This window comes from Strongylocentrotus purpuratus, unplaced genomic scaffold (assembly GCF_000002235.5).
Source record: "Strongylocentrotus purpuratus isolate Spur 01 unplaced genomic scaffold, Spur_5.0 spur5_scaffold_6, whole genome shotgun sequence".
Lineage (NCBI taxonomy): Eukaryota > Metazoa > Echinodermata > Echinoidea > Camarodonta > Strongylocentrotidae > Strongylocentrotus > Strongylocentrotus purpuratus.
Window position 1 is genome coordinate 53656284 of NW_022145612.1, and position 12863 is coordinate 53669146.

Below are 12863 nucleotides of genomic sequence, written 5' to 3' on the forward strand. Positions count from 1 at the left end.
AATGTGAATAGTGGATTGTGCATATTATCAGTTATAATATGTTAAAAAAACATTTTGAGAAAGTTTAAAACCAAATATATATAAAACTGCATAGAAAGTGAATATAGCGCCTTCTCTTTGTTGTACATTTGTTTGTTGGCAAAAATCACTTGTAAGACACAACCAGTAATAATTCAATTGTATTGTAATTATTAAGAAAAATAGCTTTGGGGGGAAATAGTCAATAAGTATAATTTTTAACTTATATCCTTCTGGCTCTCCCACTTTGGTTTGATTTTATATCATTGGATTTTTAATGTGAAAAAATAACCTGATATAAAGTGTTTTCTGACAAAATTGTTCCCCTACCTTAATTACTGGTGAGGTATGGGTGCAAACATTACCACATAGGAATAATTTTATCACCCTCAAGATGATATAGGATAGGGACATTCCCTGTTTCTGTCTGAGGTAAGAATAAATAGACGTTTTGAAATTGCTTGATAACTTTGCAAACAACGTGCTCTTAGGGGTTACATGTATTTGCTCAAGTTATGAGTAAAGTCAATAGTACAAAGACCAACAAAGGAATTTCATATATTCACCCCCTTGCTACTTGTTGAAAATGAAATAGACAGAACAATTGTGGTTACTCTGGTGGTTGATGCTGAACATTGAGTTTCCCTGCTGTTGGTGATGCATCGATCATGAATGTTTGAAAATGGAGGCTAGAGTGACGTGTTACAGTCAGAACTTCAACAATATTTTGAGCTCCTCAAAAGCAAGTTTCTGGATAAAAATTGCACAATCTTTAGAAAGAATTTGTAGTTCTTGGCGGTCAGAAAGGGGCACTTACAATGTTTTTGCCTGGATTGCCTGGATTGGGTCTTCACCCAACCACTAAATCTCATGGTACAATAGGTATGTTGAAGATCGGAATGCTTTCTCTGCAAAGATCTATTTCTCCCTAAAGTTCTCCTTGTCATATTTTGTGAAATCCATTTCTGCTATGGTATGTCAGTGGAGCTTCATATTAATCTTTCGACTACCCCCATAGACCTAGCTAAAACGGAAAACACCTGGTTTGAGGAGGCAGTATGGTTAATTATCTTAAATTGAATCATTATATTATGATCTTTACTTTGCATTTGGTCAAGAGAACATACCTTTTAAGTGCCCTACTCGATGCAGCTATCCAGTACAGACTTTGATGTCATTTTAGATAATGTGTTCATACAAAATGTAAGGGTTATAAAATGCTCTGAGCAACATAAACAAACAAATCCTTGTTTCATGTACTGATTTTGACATTACATTAGGAGCAAAGAACAAAATGACAATTTACTATTACAATATTTACGATGTTGAATCCAGTTATCAAAAATTCTAGATTTAATTCACTTCACTATCATGTGTTAAATGACTTATTCATATCTAGCTCATTTTAACAACAGAGGACAGACAGCAACCCATTTATCTTTGCTAATCTAGTTTAAAGTTTTGTAACTCCTGTACAGCTATTAATATTAACCCAATGCTTATTATCATACCATTCGATACTAATGGGTTATACGTATTATCATTTGTATTCGCCTATGGTTTCGCTATATATATATATACTCCACTGACTTTACTTTGGATCTAACTTCCTCTTTCACTTTACATAGTCTTTATTTTCTTTACCCCCCCCCCCTCATAATTTTCATAATGTCATTGTTCTATTATTATTTTGTTCTTGGTGTTGTTAATTGTCTGTTAGTTTGTTTGATTGTTACATAGTCCAATGTTTAGATCAATACATTTTGAAACCAAAAGGATTGAAATATATTGTCTCTTGAGAGCTAAAAGGGTGTTAACTTGTTTTAATTGATATGAATTACTGCCCTTTGGGCCCTGAGCAGACAATTATATGTTGATCAGCAAATATTAGCTCTAATAATGTGATACATCACAGGTGAGGTGCAAAGTCTTATCCATATCATTGTTGATAATCTTTTAATTATCAAAACATTAAAAATAAAATTCACATCCTGCTCAGCATATCTAAGCATCTACAAGATCAACCTGTCCTATGATAATGGAATCTTTTTTTAATAGTAAATGATAGAAACATTTACAAGATGATCATAGGGGAATTAATTTTGTTTTGCAATGATTGTACGACTTAAGGGACATGCAATCTTGTAGTGTTTACTGTGATTAGGTAACATGCCAGGTCTATGTTTATATAGTTGCTTTAGTTTTTTGGTATTGATCTAACTCTGTTTGATGTCCGGGTTTAGAGGGTAGTTGAAAGGTCTATATATATATATATATCTTAACAAGCTAGGGCAGTCTCTGTGACTCGTCTTGAATGTTGAATTCTTATCAAACTTTTGTTGTTGTGTCATCTTGTGTTTCGTATGAATGTCATTCGAATAAGGTGAGCCCTTTGTAAATGTGAATGTTGTTATGTGAAATTAATATCGTAAATTCCACTTCTGTTTCATTAAGATAAAAAAAAGATATAGAAACTTATTAAGCCCTCATGAGGGGATGCTGTTTAATGTGTAAACTGTGCATTAGTGTGCGAAAAAGGCTGTAACCATGTAGTCTTCATGAAGTGTTGTGTACATCTAGACTAGTTTTAAGTAGGCTGTAGGTATGTAGAAAGAAAATTATTTTTGCATACTGAAATCTTTGAAAATGATGTGAACATTATGCTATATATGATACCGGTACTTAAGTTCTTTTTGTATTTGTATTCTAGTATGAATAATAGTCATTGAAGTTCTTGTGAACATTTTAAAAAGGGAATACAATATGCTGTTGGTATAAAAAATGTTTATTCAGTTTCGATGCAATCTCTGTGTCTGTATTAAAAAAAGAAAATTTCAAAATAAATCAAGCATCCTATCTGCATGAGCTGCATCTTTTCCATTATACTTTGCATTTCACATTGCATTTCACAAAAGCATCTGCTTGCCTGCACTTCAAAAATAACTCTTGCTCTTTGCTCTTGCATTGCATCTTGCATTTAAGCATCTCAATCCTCACTCACTCTCTTCCAATCGAATCCATATAATGTCCATCTCTACACAGAGTACCACTCGGAAAGCAATTTGATTCACGAGACCAGCTACAACAAGAACGGTCACCATCTCCACCAGCACCACCACGACAATCACCACCACCACAACCACCACCACTTACATACCACCCAAACAGATCACAACCATCACAGCCAGCGACGCCCCACCTCACCCTCCGTTATACCGCTACGTCAGAACAAGCTCCTGCAGGGTAAATGTTACAAGGAGTACCGCCTTTCACGGTCCATGCCCAATCTAGCTGATGACGGGCAGTTGGTGCTTTCAATCAGCAATGCTCAGGGACTTTTCCAGAAGGCGCAGCAGAAAGTGCGTGGTGGCCGCAGAATAAGCAGAATAAGCAGTCGCAGATACAGGCGTAAGACATTACCATCCTTCTTTGAATCTCATCTTTCTTCATGTCGTCTAATCAGAGCCAGAAGGGCATAAACTCATGTCATTTGGAGTTAATGGCCTTCTGGCTCACAGTAGAGTTCATGTTATTATTTTCAGCTTCACTCTATGTTCCTCCTTTATGGCCGTTACTTCATTTTTCACTTGTCGATGCTTTCACTTTATCCTTCAACCTTACCTAACCTTTCCTCCTTATATCTTGTACAGATCACATACTGTATGTCCTAATGCCAATTACCCTAATTCTGTTATCACTTATGTCCAATGTTCTAACTTTCCTGTCTTGTCTTGTCATGTCCTGATAGCTCCTTTATATAAAGTGTGTCCCACTTAACTCCATTTCGTTGACAATCACCCGTAGACGAAAGACTTCATGCATGTCTGATTTTTAACGAAACGAAGTTAAGTCTGTTGTCAATTCTGCATGTTGTTATGGCAGACACCCAGTGAAAATGAATTTGTTTGATAAAATTATGGAAATGCAAGCACTACTTTAAACAAACAGAACTTTGTCATTCCTTGCTCATTCTTCCTGATTGAGGTGTCATATGAAAGGGCAGAACCTCAACTTTCTAGAAATGTGATTTTCTCTTTGAAATTCAGATACCGTCCGCCAAATGACTTTTTGGTTTCCTCTCTTCAAATTCATTTTAATCATTCATACGTGAAATATGCATCATATGAGTTGCATTAAATGAAAGAGGAGGATCTAAGCTTTCCAAATATGTGTCATTTGGTAATTATAAATGTGATTAAGTTATGATAAAACATCAATAATTCTCGGTTTCGTTTTTTCTGGGACGCATAGTATAGTGTATAGTATAGTATATCCTTCTCCCTTTCTCATACTTTTCAAATTCACCACTTATCTTCCCTAGATTTTCATGAATCCAGTTTAATACCATATTGGAATTATTGGGAACATTTATTTCATCATTCATGTGGTATTCATGTTCCGCATCACCTTTTAATTCACCTGATTTAATATATTGGCAAAACTGCAACATTGGTTCCTTATGCTCATCACATAAATTGGGGGCATTTTCAATGGCATTTAAAAAAACATTTATTTCTTTACCATTGCCTGATAATAAATCAGTTCAATTTTGCCTCCCAATTAGCAAAACAGGTCTTTGGATGAGTTTATTTGCATTCAATACAATTTACACGTTTTCTTTTTTTTTGCACATCAGAATTTAAAGAACTTTCAACTGATGAAAGTTTTCTGTATCATTCAAAAATATATTCTGTTGGTTTGTGCATATATAAATGTGTATCATGTTCATCATCACTAGTGAGTGTCATAAGCCCCCGGCAGGCCTCAAGAACCCTCAACAGTCTTTGACCAGTCTTTGACCAGTCATTGACCTGTCTACATGGCCAGATTTTGACTGGTTATTGAATGCATCACTCTATAGAATACATAAGAGCACTCTTTGTATTTGAAGGATACTGAGTTTTTGTTAAAACATAGGAGACTTTGTCAGATATCAAGACTCATAAGTGGATCGGATAAAGTTTCTTCTGATAATGCATTATGTAGATTTTATTTCTTCCCAGGGACTGCTTTAATGTCATTGTGTGACAACCTTCCTTTAATAACCCGTAAGTGATTTTCCAATAGGTTTATTCCCATTCTATCTATGGCTCTATCTATGGTTACTTTTCAATGGGCCAATGAACACATTATCACAAGACCATATCACTACATGCAGTTCCCTGTTTATTCAAGATTAGGTTTTACACTCGCTGTTGTTAATGAATACAATAGAGGGTATCAGAAATGAAAAATAAAAAGAACCCTAGCTAACCTAAAAGTATGTTTACAGATCAACCAACGGCATTTGTAAAGTACTCCAACTCAGTGGGCATATGGTATTATGAGGTTTATAGTTTTATTAAAAGAACAAGTTCCTGTTACTGCAGTCCATAAGAGGTGTGTATGATTGATGTGTGGTTTAGTTCGTGATTATATTTACTAATGACTTCAAATGGTATTGTTCATATAATAGACACCTAGTATTCAGAGCATTGCTACAAGGCCAATTGTGGGACTGATCATTATATAGAAGTGTCATCAATTTTATACACTGTGACACATAGCACATTAAACAGTATAGACACTTGGTTTCATCTAACCATTACAACTTTTGAGCTTTTAGAATGGTTTTGGCTTAAATCTCCTGAGAGTAAAACTGTGTTTGCAAACTAAGTTATAATTTAGTTCCATGAAAGTGCTTCTATTAAAAGATGATTGTGGAATACAGTCAGAATTTGTGGCAATATCGGGATCTCCTACATTGTCCAAAGCCAGATTATTACATGAGGGAGAACAAAATACCAATCTGTATACTTGGTGTTTAAAAAAAATGAATTCTAATCTTTTAGAGCAACCAACCACTTTTCCAACAAAGTGTTTAAGCTCACACCTTGTGGAAATATATCCTTGAATTCAAATTGCTTGATTGAGAATGTAGAGGTGATGCAAGGCTTGCTTCAGGTGACAGGTGCTCCAGGTTTATTTCGTATAGGGTTAGGGTTAGGTTTAGGGTTGCAATTGGGTTTTAGGTAAGGTTTATAGATATAACGTTGGGTCCTGTCCAGGGCCCCGTCTTACAAAGAGTTGATGTTGATCCGAATCAATATCAAGTCCCTAAATCAATCACAAGTCTGCAGTCTCCCATCTCTTATGTACATAGTTGTGATTGATATCAATCACAAATAACTTGCGATTGATATCAACTCTTTGTAATACAGGGCCCAAGGCTGAAGTTGGGAATTAAACATTTGGCCAATTGTTGCCGAAACAAGTGGAACACAACTGAATGTAGTGTCCCCCATGCAGCTTCCTCTTGATAGAAAACACCAATATATATTGACTATGTCATGGTGATTATACTACTATCCAGAAGTGACATAATCCCTGTCACAATGGTGACACTTACTCTAGGGTCCAATTACGTGCTCTGATGTATGAGTAAGCTAGGTCTGCCTTTCCTTAATCTTGTGGGCAGTGCATGTCTAAGTCATCCTTGCGTAATTAAGTTCAGTCCTCGAATTATTGAGTCCTATTGAATAAGTTTGATGTTCTTAAAAGAAAGGAAGTTGTTAAAGTAGTACTTTGTTCCCAATAGTGTAGTTCTCTAGCTACTAGCTATAGGACAAGGATGCTAAATATTTTAACCCATTGATGACCGCACCTCTTGATAGAATACTATAAAACTATGGTGTGGTAATGTTTTTTATTTATTGTCAGCAATGTTTCCGTGCCATGAGGCTCTCGTGATTGAAGAGCCTTAAAAACCCCAGATATTTCTATCAACCACAGACGTGTGTATAAAAACTATGAACTATGCATATCGTTGATAATACCTGAAATAGTTGCCTTTTATTTTCTGATTATTTATGCTTTTGTACATCTAATGATCAAACAAAAGAAGAACACTAAATTGTTTACAGGTATTTGTAGTGAGAAAATGTTGCTGTAATTTAATTAAGATCAGTTTTGGAAGGAATTGGAGGAAAGGTGTAAAAGGAAGGGCTGTATTAACTGTAGCACATTTTCATTTTATCTGGAAAACTGTTAAGAAAATGAAAGGGAGTAATTAGATGTTTGGTACCTAGAGATTGGGGGGCAGTTAGTGTCTTCCTGAAAAGGCAAAACCTATTTCCTTCCCTGGCTATTAAGTTATTGTCAGTAAGCAGTTGAGGTCGTTTCAGGATGCTGACAGCAATTGGTTTGCCAAGACGGGGAAGGGGGGCCGGTATAGTAAGGAGTAGGAAGCAGTGAAGACAAATGAGGAGTTGACTTTTGTGATGGTTTGGTGCCGCCATAGTATGAATGGAGGAAGTCCCACGAGCGCTACAGGCTCATCCAGAACATCTGTGAACAGGCCTATAGTCACAACAACGACTTGGCCCCTCACTCATTAAAGACAAGCGCATGAGTAAGAGATGCTGCGCATGTGAATCACGCAACGTTTCGATCTCTGTGTATCAGCCCGCACAATTCTTGTGTCACTTTCTGTCTCCCCCAAACAGCCTACATTTGGGGAGTCCGCATGGAGCTGCTGTTCTGGATTTGCTAATTGCTTGAGTATATGAGATGAACGTCAACAAGTGTTTTTCATGCATGGATATTAGTCCGTAGTGCTGAAAGGTTGTTATATCTCTACATCCAGGATGTTTTGTATTTCGTGATGTGGGGTCTGTATGACCATCAACTCGTGCTTGGTGTGGCACCTCTACTGTCAGTCAGGATCAGGACCCAATGTCCATTATATTTGGGATCAGGTGTGGTGTAAATCTCTCTAGATTTAGGTGATTTTGGTTGCCATCATGTCTTCAGGAAGGGGTGTTCCCAGTGTTCCCAATTTCCCGCCGCCGCCCAGGCCAGTTGGTATGCGTGGCCCATACAGCAGATCTGTGCCTTCATCAGTAGCGGCTAACTGTAAGTTCCTGCTCTCTGCATGCATAAACCAATTATTACAATTTGTTTTGTGTACAGCTTGAATTGTTCATCAACCTAATTTGTGTGTAATCAAATTACAGACGGAGGATAGTAGGAATCACACTGTAAATTGGACTAGCTGAAGATATCTGTTTGTGCATTCTTAAGTGTGTCTCAGCACTACTCATCATCAACTACTGACTGCAGATGTGGAGATAGAAAGAAGATATGTGACGATTGTTCCATAAACAGATTCTCAACTTGGAAGATGTCCTAATCATCAATTGATGCTTTGGTCATTTGAAATACTGCAGGCTGTGTGTGAACTTTCCGATAATCATTTGAAATATTCCTACTTTTCTTTGTGTGGTACATGTATTTTTGTTTTGAAATTTCCTATACCGTCTGTAAGCATTTACAGGTCTTGATGTAGTATTATTTCTCATGTTTTTATATCATATGAGTGTACAAGAACACTGTGAAGTAAGGTTTATCAATTTTTAGTTTACACCATATTCATTTGTTTTCAATTAGGATATCACAGAAGACTGTGATCAGACATAAAACATAAAGATTTCACAGTTTGTGTCAAAATATTTCTTAACGATTATATGATAAGTTGAAAGCACACATTCAGCTTTTAATAGTGTTCATAAAATATAACTTCAGTCTTTTAAACTGACATTATGTATTTCAAAAACAATGCTTCTGATGCTGTCAAAAAAGATTTTCCATTTTTCAATCCTATTAGAAAATTTTGGGTTGATATCAACGAAGATTGACAGTGTACATAGATGATTCATTTGTCTCTAATAAAAGCCTGTTGCATTATCTTAATTGCTAATTTTCAATCTGGCACACGGATGACAGGATCGGGAAGGGGGTATTTCTTGTCAGCATGAGCTTTTAAAAAATCCTACAGGGCTTTTTTTATTTATTCTTCAAGAATCTATGATTTCCTTCTTCTTGGATTAGATTATTACGTTTTATGGGCCAAGTAACCTGCTGACTACTGGATTCTCTCGTTAATTCCCCTAGGATTTATGCTTGTTCAGGTATCGAACGTGACAAACTGGCACCAACAAAAATCACCAGTTCTATTTATTAAAAAAAAGGAATGGCATTAAGTGCGTGCAACAAAGGTCCTATGTGTATTTACTGAGCTCTATGTTATAAGATATGAAGCAAATTACACGTCACGTCGTCATAAAAAACAACATTGTGGTTTAAACTGCTACGTATCTGAACAAAGCTTTATTTGGGATAGATCCATTGTCAATGGGTTTGAATGTGCATCCGGCCATCAGTGCCACTGGAAAATATATAACTGGAAATTCAGTACCAGGTACTGAATTTCCAGTTATATATTGTCACAACATTCATTCTCCAAAAATTTAGATGGCATGTATACTGCTTGTCTTTTGATAAGATGTGGAAGGTCTTATATACTTTGAGTACAAAATTTGTGGTATTACTCACCCATGGAAGTAAGTCCCCGAGATCAAAGAATTTCTTAAAAGTGTATTTAATGATTTGATTTAATCCAATAGATATTGTATTACATATGATATAAAGAGATATACACATTTTTTATTACTCCATGAGATATGTTCTTTATAAGTCGTAATTCCAAAGGAATCATTGAATAATCTCGAAAATAACATATTTTCCGGATTTCCTCTAGAAAAAATCTCAGAAATTATGATGGAAAGCTGACTAACATCCTGTTTCTTTCCGTCTGTCTGTCTGTCTGCCCACATCGCAGAATTAATCACTTTTCTAATTCACCTATCTTTTGCGTGACCAAAATATTCTGTCCTGAAGCGATGGGTATGTCCTCAAAGCAACATGGATCTTTTCCTTCCTGTTTTTACGAATTTGTGATGTCTTAAAGCCACTCTGTCGTCTAGCAACTTTAAGTACCTTATCAATCCATCATACCTGGTAAGACAGTTTGTCATTGATGAATTGCTGAACATTGTCCGTTTAAAAAGTGAAAGATTGATATTGGAGTCAGAACACTGTCTAGACCATTGTATGTTTATTATTAAATTTGTATTAAACAGGGCAGTTCCTCATGATCAATAATTGACATGACCTTTGCGGAGCTTGCATGTTCTAATTAGTTTATGATTAGACAGATGTGCTGTGTTAAAAGTCTTCAGTTATGTTGTTTGCAGTATATTCATTTTTAGGGAGTATTTTCATGATTTCACTTTGAGGGGCTCATATCGATATTCTCTCAGTTTCCTTCTCTTTGTTTGTAATCTTTATGGGGTACTTATACCACTACTTATTATGATCAGCAGAAATTATATTCTCCTTACACTCATTTACTTCAAGCAAACTCTAACAGCAAAACTACTGCAATCACTTGTCACCCACAAGTAAGTTAATGATTTCACTCACCAGTGAGGCAATTTCATTTTAAAATGCATGTAACTCAAATTGATGCTAAGAGGGTCTAACTTGAGAAGAAGTTTATGTTGTACAATGCTGTTGCACATTTCTTAGAGGCATAGAAACAGAGAAATTTAGCCTCAGTAATTAAGGGGAGCTGTGTGTTAATAGCTCACTGTCATTGATTCGGAAATGGAAAAGTCACATCTGTCGGTTGTATACTTGTCAGTTGAAGTAATGTGATGTCATGAGTACATTGATGCATGACACCTGCAGTGCTCGGGTAATTCATCTTGTATTCAAATCAGCCTGGTAGATATTAACCATTTGTTGTCATAGGGACTAATGCGATATATAGTCGAAAAATCCCAACTAGGGATCATGCATTTAGAGAAAAAATGTGACATACCGGTACGTCATGGTATGATCTGAATTTTGAGTATCCTGCATTCTATAATGCTAGGTGACGCGTCATATGGATCAAAATTGATGTTTGAATACAAACTACTCCATGAACAGCCTAATATTTCGGAAATTCAGTGAATAGCCTTGAAGCCTGTTGAAATATCCTTCCTAATTTTTAAGTTTGTCATCTGATGTAAAAATCGGCTTTAAATATTACTGAGGGAAAATTGTAACATAATGATTACATGTGTAATACTGAAAACGGGTAAGTCCAAGGTGTTTGATCTTTTGGTGTCTCATATGTTGACAAGTAACATATGGCATAAAACATACTTACCATTGAAATTATCAATATCCTTGATATCTCCTCTGGTTTAAGCAGGGTAGCTGGCTGTCAAATAGAATACAACCATGGAATACTAATACTGTTGGTGTAGTCATAGTATATGAGACAAACAGCTATGGACTTTACCAAATATATTATACATGTGCTACATCTCAGTAAACTGATTTTGTTTTGGTGGTATGGTATTTATTTATTTCATTCTTCATTAAAAAACATATACAATACATACAGAGTATATAAAATCAATTTGAAATACATAAATACATGTAGAAGGGTAACATTACAGATAATAAGAATACAATGAAATTAACAAGGAAATAAGTCCAGAAAGCAAATTTTTGTTGAATGAGGGGTCAACAAAAAGGAGTGTTTAGCCTTGTTAAACGTTTTTCATTTACTTTTTACGCAAGAAAGTAATCATATGACACAGAGGAAGTGATACATGTGTCAGTGTCATACTCAAGTACACTCAGGATGAGATGGACAGTTAAGGGCTTTAACAATGTAAAGATAAAGACTTTTATTCAGGAAAAGGTGTCAATTTTATTAACGCCATGGGTAATTCAATTTTATAGACTCTTAAGTTTTTAAGCCAAGTAAGTAAGGCAATGCCCAGGCCTAAATTACACTTCATTCTCTCTCTCTCTCTCTCTCTCTCTCTCTCTCTCTCTCTCTCTCTCTCTCTCAATGCCCTTTCAGAAATATACTCTTTTTTTTCTTACAGTGTACATCGTTTAGGATGCCCAGTTTTCTTTCATAACTTTCATTCTTGCCTGCAAATATATTGCTTTGTAATAAACAAGGTTGTCAACCTTTCCAGATGATAGGCATTTGTAAAATAGAGTTATGAAGTTCAATGCCTATTGAATAGTTCAATGCCTATTGAAATGTGCAAAAGTTACCATTCATATTAGCTAACCGAGGTAATATATAATCAATATTTTTATTTTTGTAGGCAATGCAATGAAACAAATTAACAGACTTTTGAGTAATGACATCTTTTCAGTAATATCTTGTTTCAAGTCTTATGTTAATTGAAGTAAGATTATTTTCTAAATTCAAAATCATTGGTGCCTGGAATATTGGATTCTCATTGTTTTCATAGATCAGCAATTTAATGATGATTCACTGCATTGCATTTCCAAGTTCCTTGATGAAATTAGACATAGTATAAACAGGAGGAGTACATGGAGTGATTTGACATATTTCCTTTCAGGAAAATGACAGAGTATACCACGCAGCAGGTATTCTGTCTCTGTTCATGTCGCTCTGTTTTTTCTCTTTCTGTCTGGCTGTCTGTCTGTCTGTCTTTCTGTTTGTCATTCTTTCCCCTAGCTATGTTTCTATCTTTCTCTCTTTCTTCCCCATTTTATTCTGTCAGTCTTTCTCTTTCTCAATGTTTCTGCCATTATCTTCCTCTGTCACAATCTCTGTTTATCTTTTTTTCTCTGTATGTCGGTCTCTATATCTCTTTCCTTTTCTATCTCTGTCATTCTATCTGTGTTGATTCCCTTTCTTTTGTCACTATATCTCAACTCCTAACTCCCTATCTATTTCTATCTGTTTTTGTTTCTTTCCTTTCTCTGTCCCAATCTCTTTATTTCTCTTCTTTCTCTGTCTGTACCTCTTACTCTTACCTCTGTTTCTTTTTCTATCTCTCTTTCTCTCTCTTTTTCTGTCTTGTTTATCTTCTGTCTATCTGTCAGTTTTTAATACCCTTCTAATATCCAGAAAAGAGGATGACAGACATTTTTTTTTGGTAATTCATTGGAGCTGACAAGCTATTCACCATGTCACCACT

The 12863-nt window shown here is 35.5% G+C and overlaps 1 protein-coding gene across 5 annotated transcripts in view; it reads left to right on the forward strand.

Moving 5' to 3' along the window:
• Positions 1-12863, forward strand: part of LOC580410 (FYVE, RhoGEF and PH domain-containing protein 4) — a 56889-nt gene that overhangs the window by 12627 nt on the left and 31399 nt on the right. For 2 of the 5 annotated variants that reach the window (XM_030972996.1, XM_030972997.1), the window contains one exon: positions 3061-3426. The exons of 2 other annotated variants lie outside the window; for them this stretch is intronic. In XM_030972996.1, the coding sequence (XP_030828856.1) occupies positions 3061-3426 (366 nt within the window). Of the gene's footprint in view, positions 1-3060; positions 3427-7111; positions 7912-12863 lie in introns of those variants that run through there. One more of the 5 variants, XM_030973000.1, reaches the window with a different exon arrangement.